Source organism: Panicum hallii, chromosome 5 (assembly GCF_002211085.1).
Source record: "Panicum hallii strain FIL2 chromosome 5, PHallii_v3.1, whole genome shotgun sequence".
NCBI lineage: Eukaryota > Viridiplantae > Streptophyta > Magnoliopsida > Poales > Poaceae > Panicum > Panicum hallii.
The window spans coordinates 54,968,565-54,987,971 of NC_038046.1; the positions used below are offsets into that span (position 1 = coordinate 54,968,565).

Genomic DNA, 19,407 nt, shown 5'->3' on the forward strand with positions numbered 1-19,407 from the left:
TAAATGAACGATTAATACATAAACTTGGCAGATAGGTGCATTTAGGTGCATCATCTCTCTAATTGCTTATTTGGATACAGTAACTTGGCAGGTGGGAGGATATAACTCCATCATCTCACTAATTGCTCATTTGCACGCAGTAACTTGGCAAGTAAGTGCATTCTCGCGGACATGACATGTGAGCAAACTTTTGACATGCTGGTAGCTGATCTAGTATGCAACATGTGTCATGCTCATGCATGGCGCCGTAGTTCGTGGACGCCTCATGCACCCCGCAGCATGACTGTTTGTTGCTGTGTTTAGGACCACACATCTCAAAATGACGATGCATGGGGTGTGAAGGAATCAGAGGTGTTTATTTTGAGGACTGTTCGATTATAAGAAGAGAGCCGGTTTGAGCATTTTATTTAACTTGGTTAGGAATTTAAGGATGGGGAAGAAGATTGTGTTTCTATGTGTACTCACCTACCAAATTGTTGTGCTCGAACGTGCAACTAGAGAGATCATGACCGAAGCGCACCCAGCGCACCCGTCTGCCAAGTTATTGCACCCAAATGAACAATTACAGTGCCAAGTTCGTATACCAACCGTGCATTTAACTCTACCAAAAATATCAAAACGTCGAGAATATACGAATTTAATGGTATTATTAGTTCAGGACTATGAAGCAGCAAACCCTGGATAAAGAAAAAAACATCCCACAAGAGCAAAAGCTGGCGGCGCACACGAATCGTAGAACGCATCCGATGGAAATAAAACTAAATTTTGAAGAAAACTAGGAAACTCATTGTTGTGGCGCGATTGCAAAGAAGAAGATTCATCGGCGCTATAACTGCAATTCATGCCAACTTTGGGCTACCAATGACCTTTCTTGGGCTGGGCTGAAGTCCACAAACAGAACAGAGAACTCCTTTCCCCCTACTTCTTCTCCCAACCTTCTTCTCTGCAGCTGCAACTGTAGCTGCCGCTCACTTCTCCCAACCTTGAGCTGCCGCCGGCGCCCAGCATCCCGCTCCCGGTGCCTCCCGCTAGCGCTAGGCCATCCCGTCTGCAGCTTCGCCACTGAGGTTAGCTTGTTTTCCCTTCCTTTTCTCCTTCTAATCTTTGATTTAAGAATCCATCGAATCCAAGAAATGGCGCAGCGAGATGATGCCAATCCTCCACCACTCGCAGATCGGATGGCGAGGAGGTCGAGGAAGAAGCAGCGCGTGCCCAGCCTCTCCGACGACCTCATCGTCGAGATCATCTCGCGGGTGCCCTACAGATCGCTTTGCCGCTTCAAGTGCGTCTCCAGATCCTGGCTCGCCCTCTGCGCCGACCCGGACCTCCGCAAGAAATCGCCCCAGACGCTGTCCGGCTTCTTCTGCTTCCCCGTCATGAAGACGACGACACCGACCTCAACAGCCTCCGGTTCCTCAATCTTTCTGGGAGAGGTCGGCAGCTGGTCGACCCCTCCCCCCCTCTCTTGGAGGGCTATGCGCGTCCCCCCCTGTTCATGGAGTGCTGCAGCAGCCTTCTCCTCTGGAAAGTCTGGAGATCGTCTCCGTATGAGCCAGAGTACGTCGTGTCGAATCCCGCGACTCAGGAATGGTTCCTGTTGCCGCGTACAGAGGCTTGGCACCCTCTGCACTTTGTCCGTTTGGGTTGCGACCCGGCCGTGCCCTCCTGCTTCTATGTGTTTATGTTCGTGACGAGTGGGTGATTCAGAGTAACTGGAATGGACAGAGTGAGTGGGACGACGACACTAGAGTGGGGCTTGATACAGATACCATCTTCTTTAATGGCACCCTCTATTCAATTACCACTGATTTATAGCTAGCGTCGATACACAGAGGGCAAGACTTGGGGGAAAATCCGCATGCCACACAGCTACATATGACCCAAGATCAGCAAGGATGACTGTTTCATCGCGCATTCTCAGGGCCGATTGCATGCTATGCACATGGATTTTCGTAATGACAACCAGCTATCGGTTTGGGCACTTGGGACTAATGGCAATGAGCAGTGGGCCCTGGAACATAATGTGAACATCACGCAACTCCTTGGAAGGCATCATCGCAGCAGATATGAGTTCTACACATTGGTTGCAGCACATCCAGAGCGTAACTTGATTTCCTTACTGGTGGGTTGCGTAATGAACTCATGTTGTATGATATGGACAAGAAGGAAGTTCATGCTATCTGCACTCTTCAAGAATACTTTCTGGCCCCATGTTTGCCCTATATTCCCTGCTTTGTGGAATGGTCTTTGCCTCTTCAGATGGTCACTGATAGTTAGATCAGATTCCCTTATGCTAAGTTGGAACGGCATCAGTGCCTTCATAATAATGGTGTTGGATAGGGCCTGAACTCTAGTTTTGGGTAGTGATGGCTTGGATAGTCTGATCTCCGAAGTCTACATCAGTTTGGGATTTTTACTGCTGGTGTTCCTTTGTGGCTTCAAGCAACATTGGTTAGTAATGTATCTTATATGTAACCAAGCTCTTCACTAGGTGCTAATAGCCTAATAGTAGAGTTATTCGAGTGGCTGCAGTTGTTCTGTTTGCTTTGATATGCTAACAGCTGTTGTCAGTTTTTAAGTTGCTAGGTCCTCGTTTTAAGTAATTGTGACTGAACACATTATGTATGCTGGAGTTTTCCGCATTCTCACATTTGTTCTTAATTTCCTGCATGTAATTATGCAACTTATTATGAGTCGACATTGAATACTGACTTACAGAGTGTCATGTTGTTTGTTTACCTTATGCTCACTTCTTGTTTGACGTGGCAATACTGCTGGTAGTATATTATCTCCTTGATTCCAGTCTGCATGATGTTCTGTTGATGCGGCCAACCTTATGATGCTTCATCACAGGGTTCAAAAGTAGTTAACTTTCAAGTTATGCTGTGCTAGGCCTAGATAATCTAAGGGCCGGACTCTAAAAGGACTGGGCTCTAATCTTATTCAATTTTGAGCTAAATATATAATGACCAAGTTGGATTGTGAAGAGAGCACTAGGACCATGATCCGTTACCGCCCCTGGCTCCATGATACTTCCAAAGTTATGTTTGCTTAATTAGGTATGTAGTGCTTATGTGGTCTGGTGTATTGTTTGTTCTTGCACTGATATTTCATAATCTTATCCTTTGACCAATAATTCTGTCTTGGATTCTGACTAGAGCACCGCTACAACATCAGCAAGCACTAGCTGACACAAGAGATTGCAGGATCACATTATCATATATGAATCTCTCAATCAATATAGGTTGTTGCCAGCTAAGTTCAGTTCTGAACCATAGGATTTTTTGTCTTTAAATCTAGAAAGCAAACATAATTGTCCACTTGGCATTCGAAACTTTGAGTTCTCAGATATACTAAACAGATTGAATTCCTTTGCAAACTGCTATCAGCAGTACCAAGTGGCTTCTGAAAACTGGTGTAGTCAATGGACAAAACTGAAAGTTCTGAAGTCAAATATTGGAGATGACATATAGATCATACAAGCAACTAGCAATAGCACATCAGTTTTCATTACGGTTATTCATGATGATGTATGCTTAGATTTTGGTATCAGCAAATTGTTAAAGTGTAGTGAATCTTCATACGTATTGTTGTGCCAGCATCCTTCTGAATGTTGATGCAAATGAAGATTGTTCAGGTTATCTGAAGAGTTTATTCGTAAGCCTTAGTTAGCTAACTACCAGAGGCGCTCGATCCTAGTATTGGCTGGTCGAGGGCAAAGCGGTAAAACCGGGGAACTGTGAGGGCGAGGTGCCTGTGCTGTGCCCATCGCGAAGGCAATCCGGGAGGGAAGGTGATGTGTGACGTGGCGGGGCTGGCAGACCCGGTGTTGGCTGCGCACTAATCAAATATTACCCAACGCAATCATAAAGAGATATAATCTGGCTGCGGCCCTGCCAAGGCCCGGTGTCAAAATCAGAATCAGGTTAACGCTTGGGGCACCGCGTCCTCACCACAACCCAAATGTTTCCAGGGTAACAAAAAGCAGAGCAACAGAGCTTCGAATCCTACTTGAACATTTACCAAATATCATTGGTTCCTCCAGATCAGTGGGCCGTTGTCATACCACCAGAAACATATAGTCATGAAAACGAACTTGGACAGCTCCGGTTGTGCATATGCGTCCTTAATGCTTATCTAATGATGAGCAGTACGTCACTCCAAAATCTGAATGTGCAAAGAAACTTGACTATCTTATGCCTGGGAAGAGGGAAGATGCAAGCGGTGGCCATGATCTCTACTGCTTGAAGAAATCCTTCAGCTTCCTCAGCCAGAGGAGGTACTCGCGGCTGTCCTTGTTGATCATGTACTCATGCAAGAAGTTTGTCGTCAGGGGTGAGATGCCACGCAGTTCCAGGTACTTGTGGAATGCCTTCTGCAGGTTCTCATCAAGGTCACTGAAGCAGACAAGCAAATGTTAATCGTCAGCACAAAATAGGGATACATTAAAGCGCTAATATATTCAAGAAATCAAAACGAGTTAGTTTAGTTGTCTCCTTACTTGAAATCAGGACCCTCATATGCAATTAAGTCATTTTCATCATCCCCTGACAGCTGCCTCACGGACAAGGAGTCAATGAGGACCTCATCAGGATAGGCAGTGCAGGTGAATTCAAGGACGGGTCCATCACTCTTGGTGATAGTGACCGTGAGAGGGATGCTCGACTGGGGGGGCTTCTCGCCTTGATCTTCATCGCCGCCATCTCCCTCCTCGCCCTTGTCCTCGCCCTTGTCCTCGTCATCCCGGTCATGATCAGGCTCATCTCCAGTGACTAGGCTGGGCATGTGAGCCACAACCTCAATCTGCTCACCATGATATGTCCTTGTAAGGGTAATTGCATTCATCCCCTTCTCATCAGTGATTTTGAAAGGGAAGTTATCTGGAATCTCCTCAACCTGATTTCAAGACGAACAAATGAGAACCAAACTGAAAAACAAAAACTACTAAAAATGAACAGATAGCTCTCTATAAAGTAAATACATAAATGACAATGCAAGGTTCTCTGCACAAGATTAGAACTGGCTGGTTGACATCAGAACCGTCATGTGGGATGGGTCACATACATAAATCTCCATTTTTTCAACTCTGCATACCAAAAATCGTACAAGTTGAGCTAAACTGCTAACGCATTGAATTCACAGGCAGACTCTTCTATCCTGCCATATAGCTATCAACAATTGCAATAAATTCATTTGTTTCTCTGCTACCTACGGACCATCTGTAATACTCAAAGCAAGGATGCTTTAAATTGGCACAGATGAATCACAATGGTTATATCACACTGTTCATACTAATACACACAACAACGCCAAGCAGCAGCAAATATTCATCAGCTTCCACAAATAAACTACAATACAATAACAAAATTATAGTGACAACAGGCACATGTATTCAAAGACAGAGCTGTCAGGTCAGTAAAACCAAAAGAAAATATTTGTACTAGAAACCGTATAATTTCTGGATTGGTATAGTTATATAGTACGAGAAGAAGCTAAGACACTAAAATTGATTAAAATCAAGAGAAGAGTAGCAGTTATTATCAGATGTGTAGCAAAAGCACCACAATTTTCTGAGGAAAACTCCAATACAGCTAAATTCTTCCTCAGAGCAAAAGAATCAGTTGTTCGAACGTGCAGAAGAATTACGAGCTTCGGGTAAACGGCAAGCAGGGGAACAGGACTACACTCCCATTAGCGGAATGAGCATACGGATTGGATCAAAATATCAACACAACAATACTATTTAAACATCCTCCTTGTCCCTAATATCATATCCCAATTCGCAGCGCTTACAGCAGCATACATGACACAAATAATCAATCCACCAAACAGGCCATAAATTTGCTCCTTAGCGTGACTAAACTTTCACCGACAAGGGACCAGGGCGCGAAACAAGGATTGATTCTTGGGCTTTTACGCTAAGATCCGAACTAAGATACATTATTCATAGGGGGAATCGGCTCGCTTACCCTGTCGTGGTCGTCGCAGTCCTCGGCGTACTTGATCTCGGAGTCGATGACGCTGAGGAGCTCGGCGTCGGAGCTGGGCCTCGTCGCGGGCGCCGACGAGAACGGCATCGCGCGGGGCTGCGGCCGCGCCGCGGCGGCGGCGAGGGGCCGGAGCAGGGCGCCGCCGCGTTGGGCCCCCGAGGAGGCGGAGGCGCGGAGGATGAGGGGTGCGGCGGATGCCACGGCACGGCGGGCGGCGGCGAAGAGGGCCATGGCGAGAGGAGCGGCGGCGTGTGAAGGCCTGCTAGGGTTTACGGGGTTTAGGGGTTGGGGGCGCCTCTGGAAGGCGTGGGGGATTGCGAGGCTTTAAGGAGAAGGGAAGCGGTGGGACCCATCCGTCAGCTTGATCTCTAGCCTGTTTTGTTCCATATTTTCTGCCCAGGCCCCAGGGTGTGCTTCTTGCGGAAGAAGAAAGGAATTGCTTCTTTTTTTTTAAACTACTACTCCTAGATTCTACTCAGAACGAATACATTTCGGGAGCCCAAAGGACAAATACCAGCTTACAATTGGAAGTGTGTTTTCCTGTGCTCACGCTTCACTAAACAGCTGATCAATTTATCGTTTTGAAAAATATGATTTCTGTCAAATATTGTTTTGAAAAATATGATTTCAGTCAAATATCTTTAGCAATATGAGCCCAGCCCAAAGCTGATTCAATGATTCCTCACCGTTCCAAACGAAAGAAATACCTTTAGCAAGCAGAATGCGCTCCTTTCTGCACAACAAATCAACCATCAGAACTCCGCCACATATACCCAGAGAAGCAGCACAGAAATGGTAACAGCTAAAGCTAGAAGTAACCAGTAATTCTTAATTTTCTTGAAATGCAGCTACAGATCTACATGCTCCTGATTCGCCAGCTGATACAGGTTCATCGAGACAGATACATCTTTCCCTCTCCTTTAGAGAGAGTCATAAGCTTCGCGTAATTGTAATATTCCTGTAACACATACTAAGGCTAGGCTACCAAAACAATGTTGCCGAATCACGTTTCTGTTCCTCATTGCTGGACGAAAGCCCTCAGCTTCCTCATCCACCGGATGTACTCCTGTGCCTGCTTGGTCACCATGTAGTCGTGCATGTAGTTGGTAGCTGGCAGCGTGATCCCCCGTTGCTCCAGGTACTTGAACAGGCCTTTCTGCACATTCACAGGGAGCTCCCTGCAATAGAAACGAACCAGCATTGAGTGGATTGGCAGCTAGCATTTCATTATTATAGAACGTAAACTGAACGTGGAAACTGTTATTGCTTACGTGAATTCAGGGCCCTCGTACGGGAACTTCTCTTCCCCATCATCATCATCTGTTTTCTCTACTATCAGCATATCATCGATGGTGATCTCCTCACGGAAGGCTGTGCAAGTGAACTCAAGCTTTGGGCCAGAGGCTTTGGAGACTACAACCTTTAAAGAAATGCTACTATCTGCGGCACTCTCATCTTCTTCATCATCATCCTCCTCCTTGCCAGCACTCTCACTGTCGCCCTCACCATCCTCATCATCAAACTCAGGGCCCCCTTCTAAATTAGGCATGCTGACAACGACCTCAATCTTCTCATCCTTGTAGTCCCTTTTCAAAATAACCACGCTCATACCGTCTTCGTCAAGGATTTCAAAAGGGAAATTGTCTGGAACAGGTTCCTGTCAAAATAAGGATTAATGAATACAGGCATACAGCTAAAAGGCTTGAATATTTGCAAAACCAAGGACTGTTGAACCAGAAATCCAGAATGTAAACTTTTTTATGCTAAATGTTAAACCTTGCAGAAAGTAATATCTGCCACAAGTAAATTCAGGAGAATGCATGGTCAGATAATCAGTCAACCTCAATGTCAGTTTGAACATTGCACTCGCATGGAGCCTCAAGGTAGTTCAAAGCTTGAAACAAAATAAACCCTCAACAAACTCAATAGTAGGTCCCAGTCATTTAAAGTCATTCTCCCCTAAAATCATTAGAATGATTGGGTGATTTGACACCAGCTGAATTATTGCAGCTGGTCAAAAGAAAAGTGATCCAAGTTTCTTACTTTTTTGGGGATATTATTATAAAAAGTGGCAACATGAAACCGAGTTATACTGTAAATCACATGAAAGGTTATTGCACATACATGCAAAGAAATACCATTGGCATACTTTATTGGTCATATGTATATATGCACGAAGCAGGCAGCAAGCACAAGAAAAGAAAATATCTAAGATATGCGAGAAAAAATTTTGAAGGAAGCCAGAAATCTGGATCCAACAGGGCAGTGAATACCAGATGCAAAGAACATAACAGCTCTCTGACTAACAACCCATACGGCAAATCTGTAGTATGACCGCTTACAGAATATAGAAAACATGACTGGAGAATCTTGATGCCAAGTTGTGCAGAATGAAATGATATCCATGTAGAACATGAACTGGTTCAATCCACTACCAATAAGTGCAACGAAGTACCAAAATGTCCTTTTGAGGGGATAATCCTGCTCCATTTCTACCATAATTAAGCGATGAGAAAACTGTGTAAAGCAAATCCTTTATGCAAACTAGAATTAAGTGGTCAAAAACAATGTTAATTATTTTTCACTGTGAGTGTGAATTAAGCTCTTCCTCCTAACATGCCAAATTATCGACATCAACCTAGTGGTAAATCAGCAACTAGAGTTCAGTACACCTGTTAGTTGCTACCAATCAGTCAGCCGTGAACTCACTAGAACAGTAGAACTTGACAAAATTTCAGGAAAACATCACAAGCTCCTCTCTAATCCGGATAGAGACGCTTCTCTAGTCGCGCAATCCCAGTACTTCTACGAGGTTATTACATACTATCGCTAAATATACCACGCAATTGGACCGGAACCAGATGATTCAGCTGCAACTGCAAATGTGGGGAGCGCGAGGGAGTCACCTGCTCGTCGCTGTCGAGGTACTCCTGCGCCTCCCTGATCTCGACGTCGAGGGCTCCGGGGAGGTTCCCGGCGCCGGATCCCTTCTTCTTCTTGCCCTTGACCTTGCTCTCCAGCACCACCTCCACCGGCACCGACTTGGCGCCCTTCGCCGCGTGCAGCGGAGCCAGGAGGGTCCGCCGGGGCTGCGGGCAGGCCCATGCGCCGGCGCCCGCGCGTACGGCAGACGGGACGGAGTTGAGGAGGGTGACGGAGGCGGAGGCGGCGGCAGTCGCGGAGACGAAGGCCATGGCGGAGGGGAGGGGAGGGGATAAGGCGAGGAAGAGGGGAGGGGTTTGCTTGGGTTTTGGATGGGGCGGCTTTATTACGGCACATAGGCTGCCGGGGTGCATGGCCCACACGTCAGTGACAGCAGAGGCGTTTCTTCGGTTGCGTTTCGCGTTTGTCCTATTGCCATTTATCGCGTTCGTGTGCGCAGAGGAATTTGGTAGAAACACTGGAACGCTGCAATTGGGAAGGCAAATTTTCTATGAATTGTTCGAGAAACTGAATAATTTCGGCACAATCATAATGAAAATTCGCCGTTTCAACTTTTGGTCCTAAAAGGAAATTATTTGGTTCCTCAAAAGTTTTTAGGCGAGCCAAACAATGGTAGTAGTTGGAAAAGATGGCATGTTTTGCTTTCTTCCGTTTCTTTTTTCCCCCTTGAATTGGTGCTAACTGCTAACAGCTTCGACCAAGCACAATCATGCTCCCTTCGCTTTTTCAAATGACATGTTCTGAACTTCTGATCAAGCCGCACATAGGATGTATTGATTTCCAAAGCAAGGAAAGAGAAATCAAGAAAAAGATAAAAGAGTAGGCATCCGAGGCCAAGAAGGAGCAGCAAGAGTTCATGCGCAAACTGGACAAGAACATCACAGCGCCTTGACCGCAAAATCACAAACATGTGTACATCAGATTATCATCAGTAGCAGCTTTCATATTTCGCCGTGTCTGAGCGCCTGCAATTTGGCGAGCCCCAGACTGATCACGTATATACAACGGCAGAGGAAGAGGAGCCTCCTTCACAAGGCCCCTTTCGGATTCATCATCCATCCATCGCTGCCTTTATTCCAAGAAGCCAAGGGAAGGAAGAACACAGGCTGTTCCAAGAAGCAGCAGCCAAGAGAAACGAGAATCAACGAAGACTCACAGACTCACACACAGAATTCTTCTTCGCACGCCTCGTATCGTGTCTTGCAGCATGTCGCGTCCAAGCGGCCCCTCGGCCGGCTCACCCGCGATCGTAGTAGCCGCGCCCCGTGGAGGCGAGGAAGGCCGGCATGTCGGCGGCGCCGGCGAGGCGGACGTAGTAGGGCGCGAGGGGCGACTCCGACGGCGACTGGTTGCGGAAGGGGTTGCCGAGGGGCGTCTCCCCGCCGCTGGCGAGGTGGAGGATGGCCCGGTACAGGAACGGCAGCAGGCCCTCCATGGATGGACGTCTCCACTCTCTTCCAGCGAAAAGCTCCAAAAGGGCAAGCCAACAACTCCTCCTCTTCTCTCTGTTTGCGAGAGGTGCGCGAGGGGAGCGGGTGTTTATGAAGGCGATTAGCGAGACAAAGAACTGCTCCCAGCTTTGACTAATCAATTCGACCGGAGGTTAGTGAGGAACAACTGGATTAGCTGGGCTGGGGAAATGGTCAATGAGAGGATGGCCCTAGCCGCCACATCAACTGGACGAGGAGGGGAGAGGAAGAGGATAATGTGCCCGGACTAGACGAAGGTGATACTTATCAGGAAGGGAAGATGCCAGGCACAGGATGGTCTGGCGCAGGTGCTGCAGCTGGGAAGTCGGAATATTGGTTGTGGGAACAAGTCAGTGGGTGGGGGCAAAAATGATTTTTCTGGTGTCTGGTGCCTCCGCCGGTGGAAAAAACCTGGATTTCTGATTCTGGTCTGGGGGAGGGGAGGAAGAGCAATCCAGTGCTCCGCATGAAGATGGCCTCGATGGGCTTGTGCTTGAAGAAACTGGAGGGCCGCAAAAAAGATGCAACAGGCTGGGGACAAGGGACAAGTTACCTGGCGCTAGGACAAATTCTAGTGATGTTTGTTATGCCTTCCGGGGCTTGTTTGGTGAAGCTTGCGATCGAGACTTCAACTAAAACCTTATCATTGGGTTGACGAATACAGATTTAATAATCGAAGTTTGGTAGACCATCTTTCTCAGGTATCGGAGCGGGAAGAATGGCTCGGCTTGAAGCATCATCCAACTTTCTGAAAACGACATGCTACTATTTCTTAGGTGCGGACAAAGGGAGGGCAAGGGATCAAACTGCTTCTCTTGGACCATAAGCTTACATTTGAATCCGTCCAGACAACTAACACACCAAGAAAAACAGGGTACAACAGTGTGAGGTTCTTGCGTATATATCATCCGCGCTGAAATCTGCGATCCTCAATAACACATAATTTAATTCCCAGAGTGAATCTCTAGTATCAAGTGGTAAAGCCTCTCTCTACATAAGCTACCTATAGCTTAAGGCTGGATCTTTTGTGCGACTGGTTCCTCCGCGCGAAAGATGAGCGAGTCAACAGGGGGTAAGCAAAGATGTTGCTTACAAAACTGGTGCGGCCATGATCCAAGGTGATGTGGATGGGCATCACCTCAACGAGCACAATCCTACGTACTAAGGTGGAAGATCTGGCAATCTGGTTTGTATTCGTTCTTGGATGTAGCCTCTTCAAACTTCTTCAATGGTCCTTCGTTCTCTGTCAAGCCAGTCTGGACAAAGTATCTAGTCCACCATGAAGAACTCCGCAATTTTGCCTGCGAACGAACAAACCGGATAAATTTTCTAGCCTTCAGTGAAGTACAGTATAATATTCCATTATTGATGTGGAAACTTGGATTAGACAGCAAGACAGCCAAACAAACAGTCTCCAAACAAGACCAACCATCAATAGCACCAACAGATATCCTACTAGGATGCGGAACAAAAGAAATCTATTTACGTAACACAACAAAATGGCCAAATCAACATGTTCTGAACAAGACTGACCATCAATATTCAGTAACAGTAATGGACTGACTGACTGGGCAATGGGTAACAAGTGTCTCAAAATACAGCATAACAAAACAATAGTCAATATATAAAATCCAAATTAATTCTGGGACATCAAACGTTCAGACGAAAATATGCCCACACAAGCAATATCATTAGATCACCAAGCGGAGCAGTAACTTTTTAGAAAATCAGCAATTCTTTGCGTAAAATTAATCCTAAAGTGTTCGCATCATGAACAGGAAACACGTAGAACAATAGGTTTGGCTCAGTAGAAGCGGCCTTCTTGTAGTTAAATCATACGCAACACAAATCTGTACGCAATCAACAGTACATACCGGTCTCCCAAATTTTGGTAGTTCTGAAACCTTAGGTTTCTGCTGACCTGGATTGCCTGGAATGAAGAAATGAAACAAACACTACTCAGATAATCTATGCCTGAAATGAAGAATGAAACAAACACTACTCAGATAATCTGTGCCATCCGCTGTCATAAAACATGCAAAAGCTATGTTAAAAATATTTAATAAAAGTATACAAGAAATATTACAGGAGTTGCACAGTTTTCAGGGGCATACGCAGACATCACTAGCAAGTTGCCAACCTTGATTGACTCAACACTCAAAAGGAATGAAACTAGAGCTGTTTGAACAGCAAAGTTTCAGCTCCAGTACCCAACCCAAGAGTTCAATCATGTACCTGCTATAGAGACCTAACATTAAACCTTAAAAGTTCATACCACTTTGATCTCCATGATGTATTATCATCTGCTGTTGCACTAGCACCAGATTTACATTGGTTACATTAGGATACAAACACATACTATCTTAAAAGTTCATCCTTCAATTTTTTTTATTGGATAAAGAAAATATAACTACCCAAAGACACAACTAAGATACATGCAGTTCTTAATCAAAAGATGTGGAAAAAGAATGGCAAATTGAACATTATTCTACAAGAAAATTTCAAATAAAATATTCTTCTCTTCAAATGTAACAGCCACCTAATGAAAGATAAATAATCAGTAGTATTTGTTACTTGCAGAGAGCAAAGGACAAGGAGTTCGCTTGATCACTTCTAAAAAAAAAGAAATGATTCTTATACCGTGGAAAAAGTACATCTATAGGCATGCACATGTCAAATATAGGTTCTCCCAACAATAAAAGACAGTAAATGTTTCAAGAAGTAAGAAAGGATTCTTATACCATGAAAAAGTACATCTATAGGCATGTCTATGTCAAATATAGGTTCTCCCAACAACAAAAGACAGTAAATGTTTCAAGTACATACCAGCAAAGATAACAAGGCCATCGGTAGAAACCCTTGCCAAATCTGGAAGTGTTTTGTTCAGATACCTTGGGGTCAGATAATCTAAAGCATCTGACACGACAACAAGATTGAAAGAATCTGAGCGGTATGGAAGGGGGAACTTTATATCAGACATGCGCACAAAGCCCTTGCGCACAAGGCTTTTGCAACTACTGTCAGTATCCTCCAAATCATAAGGCTCCACTCCCCAAGCTTCAACCTTTCCTTCTTTCAACAAGTTAGAAACTACTGTACAACTATCTGGGCCTACATGGAGCACTTTTTTTATCGCAGTGCCATATGCCTTTTTAAGATAAGGAAGCGCCCGCATAACTTCTGATGTGCAAGAACCTGGGAGCAGACATAAACAAAAAGTCTGAGATAAATAGGAGGATAAGATTTCCACATTAGTACTTTCGGAAGCTAAAACATAAAGAAGATGGCTAAGACACCAAACTAGGGATGTAAGTGGGTACCCAATGGTGTTTTATGGGTCAACTAAGTAATTACGATGGCATGCCATCCTAGTTCATTTCTCCTCCTAAATTAATTACGCACAATGCCATCCTAGTTCATTTTATCAAGTTTTTGGGTCGACCCAATGACCCAAAATAAATATAACTTGCATCCCTACACCAAACAATAAAAATTCAACTGTTCACTGTGTTATTGGCAAATTTATTTTATCTAGCTGGCTTGTATCAACCTCATAATGATTAACGTCATAAATCATGTACCCTAATTTACAGGATTTGCTACTGGTCTATCCAGGTCCAAGAAAAAGGTAGGTAGATTAATCAACAACAAAAAAATGTTTTGCTGTCCAACAACCAAATTATAGTGACATGGTATAGTTCGTGTGTTCAATGGGAAAATCATCTATTTATCATGTCCCCGTAATTGGTCATCAGTTCCTAGCATTTGAATGCTCTATTTCATTGCCTAGTGAAGAATAACACCAAACATGGAGATAGTAAGATCTAGATGCAGCCATGCAGGTTTTCCCCAGGAAAATGATTCTAAGGAATCAGCATAGGAACGTGTTTGAGATACTTGGAGGTTGCCGCACCACTAAACAATGATAAGCTTACAAGAACATGGGCAAATAGAGGGCGCTGTGAGATTGATTGCTGAAGAAAATTATTTTTTCGGAGTGAAGAAAAATTAGTTGAGCGTATGAAGTGTGCATCATAATAGCAAAGCACAGCTTGAAGTCAGAGAGAACAAAATTAATTCCAAGCTGCAACTATAATGGCATACAAGCAGAGTAAATTTTAGGAAGAAATTTTGCATTAGGATACTCTGAAACGACAGCAGTAATTGATGTAACTTGAGAAAGAGATGCAAAGGATAAATGTACCTTCGGACCTGCTCACAGCTTCTCTGCTTGTAACAGTTACACCTGGACATTGGGGAAAGAGTCAAACAAGAAGTGCAAGGAATGAAGGAGAAACTGTTTGGACTTATTCGGTCTTCTGGAACAAAACCACAATGCAAACTGATAAGATTTTAATCATAATTCGCAGCTGCTAACTGAATGACTTATTGACTTAGTCACTCTGCTTTCTACATTGCGTGATAATAAATATGCATTATCACTTCTCAGAAACAATTAGCAACTGCACATTGTAGGTGTGTGTCCACAACTCCACATTCCAATGAAGTGTTGACTTAGAAAACAGGTACTGAATTTAATTTGGAATGTCACAAGCCATGCTCACTGGTCCAAAAATTAAGCAAGTACAGAATTTAATTCGTACATGTCACAAGCCACGCCAATTAGCAGTTATAAACTTTCCATAACCCAACGTTAATTAGGAAAAATAAGTTAGCGAATCTAACCGAGAGCCTTTAACCGACCTGAGCCACTGTTGAAGTAGGCGATGAGAAGAATTACGCCCTGCAGACATGAACAACTAAACCGTCAGAGTCAGAGCAAATTCCAAACGGCACCGTTAGCATCCTGGTAGCACAGGACAAGGAGGAAATACCAGGACGACGAGGGCAATGGTGAGCACGGGCGGCGAGCGCGACTTATGGTGGAACAGGCCGCCGACGGACGGCAGGCCCCCGTCCGACACCCGCCGGCTCGGGTTCACCGACCTCCTAGACATCCTCCTCGCCTCCCTCCCGAATCCGGCTAGCCAAGCTCCCTCTTCCCTTCGATGGCCTACGAATACACACCACCGCTCAGATTAGCGGGAAACTCGGAATAGAACGACGAGAGCCCCCACAATGCCGCGGACGAGAGCCTCCACGCACGCGGATGCATCCGCAGCCGGCGAGCCGGACCCACCCTCTACGCCAGCCGCAGATCGGAACCCCTTGTGGCGCGAGGAGGAGGCGGCGGCGGTACCTCTGTCAATGGCGGGGACGCGGGGGAGGAATCCGGCGCGCTAGGGTTGCCGGATTGGGAACGGATCTGAGGCGGGGAGGCCGGGACGAAGTGGGGCGGGGCGGAGTGGGGTGGGGGGCAGCGAGTGGGTGGCGATCCGGCGCGATAGGGAGGGAGGGGCGGCACGAGCAGGGCACGGGAATGGAGTTACGCTTCGCTGATGGAGCTCGCGGGGGAATAGAGAGCGCGGCCGGCTATATACGACGGTGGCAGATTGGGCACGCCATTAGCGACCGGGATCGGGGTTTAGTGGGGCGCGGCCCGAATTCCGAGGACGGGGGCGGAGGAGATTTTGTTCGGGGATGTCGGTCGTCGACGCGTCGTGGCGCGCGTGACGCTGACCGGTGGGGCCTCCTGGTCTTTTCTATACTCTGTTTTGGTCTGGTGGCCTGGCCCGGGTGGCTTCCGGCCCAACCCATCGTGCTCCTGTCGGTGTCCCAACACTAGTCAACGCTCGGATGGACACTCGTAAACCTGACATGGCATCGTCGATCCAGAATTCAGTGTACCTAACACTAACACAGTTGGCCTTTCAGAAAAAAACACTAACACAGTTGGAGAAAAACTAAGACCCTGTTTGCTTGCTTACAGGAACTAAAAGTAAGTCCCCAGTCACGTCAAATATATAACACCAATTAGAAGTATTAAATATAGTCTAATTATAAAATCAATTATATAAATGGAGGCTAATTCGCGAAACGAATCTATTAAGTCTAATTAGTCCATGATTTGACAGTGTTGTGCTACAGTAAATATATGCTAATGATAGATTAATTAGGCTTAATAGATTCATCTCCATTTATGTAATTAGTTTTATAAAGGCTAATTAGTTTATGATTTGACAATGTTGTACTACAGTAAATATGTGCAAATGATAGATTAATTAGGCTTAATAAATTCGTCTTGTAAATTAATCTCCATTTATCAATTAGTTTTATAGTTAGATTATGTTTAGTCCCACCGATTGATATCCAAATATCTGATGTGATACGAATTAAAAATAAAATAAATTACTGGATCCCAACATTCCTAACACAGTTGAGTGCTTAATAAAAAATGGAAAACAGAGCACGGCTGCGTCAGCATGGCAATGTATAAAGCTTCAGAACCCTGCGTTGTCAAATGTCAATACATGATACGAAGTACGAGGTCACTTGCACAGATTTGTTGTTTTTTTGAAAAACACGGCAGGAGCACTGCCAAATCATACAAGAGGAGGAGCAAAGGTTCATACAAGCATGCTAGATATTATTACGCGAAAACAAAAGGACTCGCTCTCAGGAAACAAAAACCCCAGAATTACATCAAGTAGCGCGGATTTTATTGTCGTTGATTTACATGTAATTACCAGTAAATACAAGACAGCATGCCCTCTTCTCTATAACTCAATTTACAATCCTCGTGTGCTTGCGAAAATCGATACGCGCAGGGTTCAATCGCTAAAATCAGTCCCACAACTCCACAAGCCACTAGCCCAGTAGCCTCATCGATCAGCTGCAGAACAGAGTCTCCTTTGTGGCATTCCCAGTGGTTGAGTTCAGTCTGATGGACAAGTGATTGCACAGTATTAGTAGGCCACATTAATTGGCGGAATGACCATTAGTCCACGCATGTCTAATTTTCAAAAGAGAGAAAAAGTCCACGCATGACAACTGTCGGCGCACTGCATTCTTACCCGTCAGCGATTTTGCAGAGGTACTCCCGTTGGTCGTCTCGCAGTGGGACATCGGTAAAATCTGCAGGTTCAAGAAACGGATGGTTAGTTATTCAAGAGCCGTAGACGCAATCAGTCAACCTAGCACAATCCTAGGCCTAGCGTTTGATCCTGTTTGAACTTTGGTGTAACTTTTGCTCATTTATTTACGTATGGAACTCCCTCCCTCTGAGAATTTGTTTTAACTTCTAGTACTAATGAGAATTTTCAGATCAGTGGAAACGCTCATATGTCAATGTTCTGCGAATGGGCTGGGACAGGAGGTCAGTAGAGATGACCAAAAGAGCACTTGCCTGCCCCAGTTATGTTAGCGCCTTTGAACGAAGTGTTTCCTGTGACCAGTGCCCCTTCCAAGTTGGCATTTGTTAAATTTGCCTGCAAAATGGAACGAGACGAAACCAAATAATGAGATTGCTGTGAAACCAATTCCTGTAAGCTAAGCACTAAATAGTTGTGGACCCAGTAGTTATTGGTCTGAAAACCAGTTACTAGCTATTGCAATGTCTGGCCATGCTGACATAAATGAAACTGGCAGTTCAATCGGAAGAGAAACGGAGTTTGTTCAACGAAAGGAACAAGCAAAGGGAGGAGCCTGAACAAGATGAGCACGAAAACATTGTACCTTTGATAAATTTGCCAGTGAGAAATCGGCGCCTCTAAGATCAGCTTCAGAGAGATCAGCACCTGAATCCATCGGCAGACTGACATATTCAGTAACTTACAACCATAACCAAATCATAAGCTGTCCAATGAAGAAAATCTGGAATACGCATTGGTATCAAGCAAATGCAGTACTACTTGTGAGGTCTGCGTCGAAGAAGCTCGCGCCGAGCAGGTTCGCGCCTTTGAAGTTGGCCTGCCTCAGTATAGACTGCAGCAACAGAAGGTCCAAGGATCACCAAGCATGCACAAGACTCTGAAAAAACAGCATGCTTGTCTATGCACAGAAATTCCTAAGCTTTCATGCGTTTCTTCAAGCACGTGATCTAACCAACAAAAATGTAAGGGATAAAATAACAAAAGACAAGTTCAGATGTGCAATCGCACTATCGCAGTACCGTCTTGAAGTCCTGCTTGACGAGCGTCTGGCCGCTGAAGTCCTTGCCGGTGAGGTCCTGCCCCCGCGTCACCTGCTTCCCGTACGGGCCTCCTCCCTGCGGCCACACGCGCGCGCGCGCCGTCAGCACCTCTACCCCCAAATTCTTGCGATAATTCGAACCAGACAGAGCAGTAAACGGCTGACTATGAAAGCGAGGGACGGGTCGGCGACGAGGAGCGAGGCGGCGACGAGGGCGGCGGCGCCGGCATTGGCGAGGTGGAAGTGCACGGAGGAGCGTGCAGGCGTCGCCGGCGGCGCGGCGCCGGCGAGGGCGGGCGGAGACGGGGCGAGCTTGAGGGCGCCCAGGATGTCCATGGCCGGCTGCTCGTTTCTCTCTCCTTACGTGGCTGCGTGTTTATCCGTCTTATCTGTTTGGTGGCGCTGCTTGGCCGGGCAGCCAGTGGCCGTTCGCCACGGTGGCTGTTTCTCACAGCCAGTGGCACACACGTCTCTCTTCTTATTTCTTTTTTTTTGCTGGACAAAACAAAGGTAAAATAAGCTTACCTTTCGCTTTTGAGGTGGTATATAAAAGTTACCTGGTTAATGGTAAGGGAAAAACAACGAGAGAAATTTCTATTTGACAATGGGAAAAAAGACCTTGAATGGTAAGCTCTCGCTTGTACCTTCTCCAACAGGAATCGACACAGATAGCTGATTAAGATCGGAGCTGACATGGAGCAAAGGGAACGAGTATAAAAACAAATCGCTGGGACTCGGCGCTAGCTCGCAGCGTGATAAGCGTGATGCTCGCGTCTTGCGATCCCATATGAATCACGTGCTTCTGAAGATCACACGAGGTCGAGCTCTAGATCGCGACAGGGGCTGATCACCTTGGTTGTTTGCAGCCTTGCACAATGGGTAGGTGCTTAGCTACCCTACCTAGGTTGTTACTTTCATGTGATTACAACTGATGTAATCGGCCTCGGATGCTATTTTTGCGCACCTAGAAGGTG

General features: G+C 45.7%; 4 protein-coding genes across 9 annotated transcripts; all 4 read right to left on the reverse strand.

Annotated features, from left to right (window-relative positions):
• Positions 1-3,966: 3,966 nt before the first annotated feature.
• LOC112891532 (uncharacterized protein At2g39795, mitochondrial-like) lies at positions 3,967-6,451 on the reverse strand. Its single transcript, XM_025958421.1, has 3 exons — positions 5,970-6,451; positions 4,502-4,896; positions 3,967-4,397 (listed from the first exon to the last, which is right to left on the reverse strand). Exons 1-3 carry the CDS (start codon positions 6,219-6,221, stop codon positions 4,238-4,240), a joined length of 807 nt encoding a protein of 268 aa, XP_025814206.1. The 5' UTR covers positions 6,222-6,451; the 3' UTR covers positions 3,967-4,237.
• Positions 6,452-6,786: 335 nt separating this feature from the next.
• LOC112891530 (uncharacterized protein At2g39795, mitochondrial-like) lies at positions 6,787-9,199 on the reverse strand. The gene is made up of 3 exons (XM_025958414.1): positions 8,897-9,199; positions 7,262-7,647; positions 6,787-7,168 (listed from the first exon to the last, which is right to left on the reverse strand). Exons 1-3 carry the CDS (start codon positions 9,182-9,184, stop codon positions 7,009-7,011), a joined length of 834 nt encoding a protein of 277 aa, XP_025814199.1. The 5' UTR covers positions 9,185-9,199; the 3' UTR covers positions 6,787-7,008.
• A 1,995-nt stretch (positions 9,200-11,194) lies between these two features.
• On the reverse strand, positions 11,195-15,951 carry LOC112891531 (probable pectin methylesterase CGR2). Of its 5 annotated transcripts, none has more exons than XM_025958415.1 (7): positions 15,509-15,919; positions 15,238-15,416; positions 15,089-15,146; positions 14,607-14,648; positions 13,229-13,597; positions 12,277-12,332; positions 11,195-11,703 (listed from the first exon to the last, which is right to left on the reverse strand). In XM_025958415.1, the coding sequence occupies exons 1-7, from the start codon at positions 15,516-15,518 to the stop codon at positions 11,557-11,559; spliced, it is 861 nt and encodes a 286-aa protein (XP_025814200.1). In that variant the 5' UTR covers positions 15,519-15,919; the 3' UTR covers positions 11,195-11,556. The 5 variants fall into 5 exon arrangements, with proteins under 5 accessions (XP_025814200.1, XP_025814204.1, XP_025814205.1 ...); XM_025958419.1 differs by having other exon boundaries at positions 15,603-15,917; XM_025958420.1 differs by having other exon boundaries at positions 15,543-15,917.
• An 868-nt stretch (positions 15,952-16,819) lies between these two features.
• LOC112893870 (thylakoid lumenal 15 kDa protein 1, chloroplastic) lies at positions 16,820-18,816 on the reverse strand. Of its 2 annotated transcripts, none has more exons than XM_025961389.1 (7): positions 18,599-18,816; positions 18,414-18,509; positions 18,151-18,226; positions 17,978-18,039; positions 17,649-17,730; positions 17,317-17,377; positions 16,820-17,183 (listed from the first exon to the last, which is right to left on the reverse strand). In XM_025961389.1, exons 1-7 carry the CDS (start codon positions 18,767-18,769, stop codon positions 17,132-17,134), a joined length of 600 nt encoding a protein of 199 aa, XP_025817174.1. In that variant the 5' UTR covers positions 18,770-18,816; the 3' UTR covers positions 16,820-17,131. The 2 variants fall into 2 exon arrangements, with proteins under 2 accessions (XP_025817174.1, XP_025817175.1); XM_025961390.1 differs by having other exon boundaries at positions 18,154-18,226; positions 18,599-18,810.
• Positions 18,817-19,407: the final 591 nt, after the last annotated feature.

What these genes read in the sequence shown, in the direction of transcription:
- LOC112891532 (XM_025958421.1), bottom strand. Translation starts at nt 6,221, where the DNA reads ATGGCCCTCTTCGCCGCCGCCCGCCGTGCCGTGGCATCCGCCGCACCC. An exon ending in ACTGCGACGACCACGACAGG is followed by an intron (nt 4,897 to 5,969) that starts GTAAGCGAGCCG and finishes TCTTGAAATCAG; the next exon opens with GTTGAGGAGATTCCAGATAA. An exon ending in TATGAGGGTCCTGATTTCAA is followed by an intron (nt 4,398 to 4,501) that starts GTAAGGAGACAA and finishes TGTCTGCTTCAG; the next exon opens with TGACCTTGATGAGAACCTGC.
- LOC112891530 (XM_025958414.1), bottom strand. Translation starts at nt 9,184, where the DNA reads ATGGCCTTCGTCTCCGCGACTGCCGCCGCCTCCGCCTCCGTCACCCTC. An exon ending in ACCTCGACAGCGACGAGCAG is followed by an intron (nt 7,648 to 8,896) that starts GTGACTCCCTCG and finishes TTATTTTGACAG; the next exon opens with GAACCTGTTCCAGACAATTT. An exon ending in TACGAGGGCCCTGAATTCAC is followed by an intron (nt 7,169 to 7,261) that starts GTAAGCAATAAC and finishes TTTCTATTGCAG; the next exon opens with GGAGCTCCCTGTGAATGTGC.
- LOC112891531 (XM_025958415.1), bottom strand. An exon ending in CCATTGCCCTCGTCGTCCTG is followed by an intron (nt 15,147 to 15,237) that starts GTATTTCCTCCT and finishes TCATGTCTGCAG; the next exon opens with GGCGTAATTCTTCTCATCGC. An exon ending in AGCTGTGAGCAGGTCCGAAG is followed by an intron (nt 13,598 to 14,606) that starts GTACATTTATCC and finishes GTCTGCTCCCAG; the next exon opens with GTTCTTGCACATCAGAAGTT.
- LOC112893870 (XM_025961389.1), bottom strand. Translation starts at nt 18,769, where the DNA reads ATGGACATCCTGGGCGCCCTCAAGCTCGCCCCGTCTCCGCCCGCCCTC. An exon ending in CACTGGCAAATTTATCAAAG is followed by an intron (nt 17,731 to 17,977) that starts GTACAATGTTTT and finishes TCCATTTTGCAG; the next exon opens with GCAAATTTAACAAATGCCAA. An exon ending in CGCTAACATAACTGGGGCAG is followed by an intron (nt 17,378 to 17,648) that starts GCAAGTGCTCTT and finishes TTGAACCTGCAG; the next exon opens with ATTTTACCGATGTCCCACTG.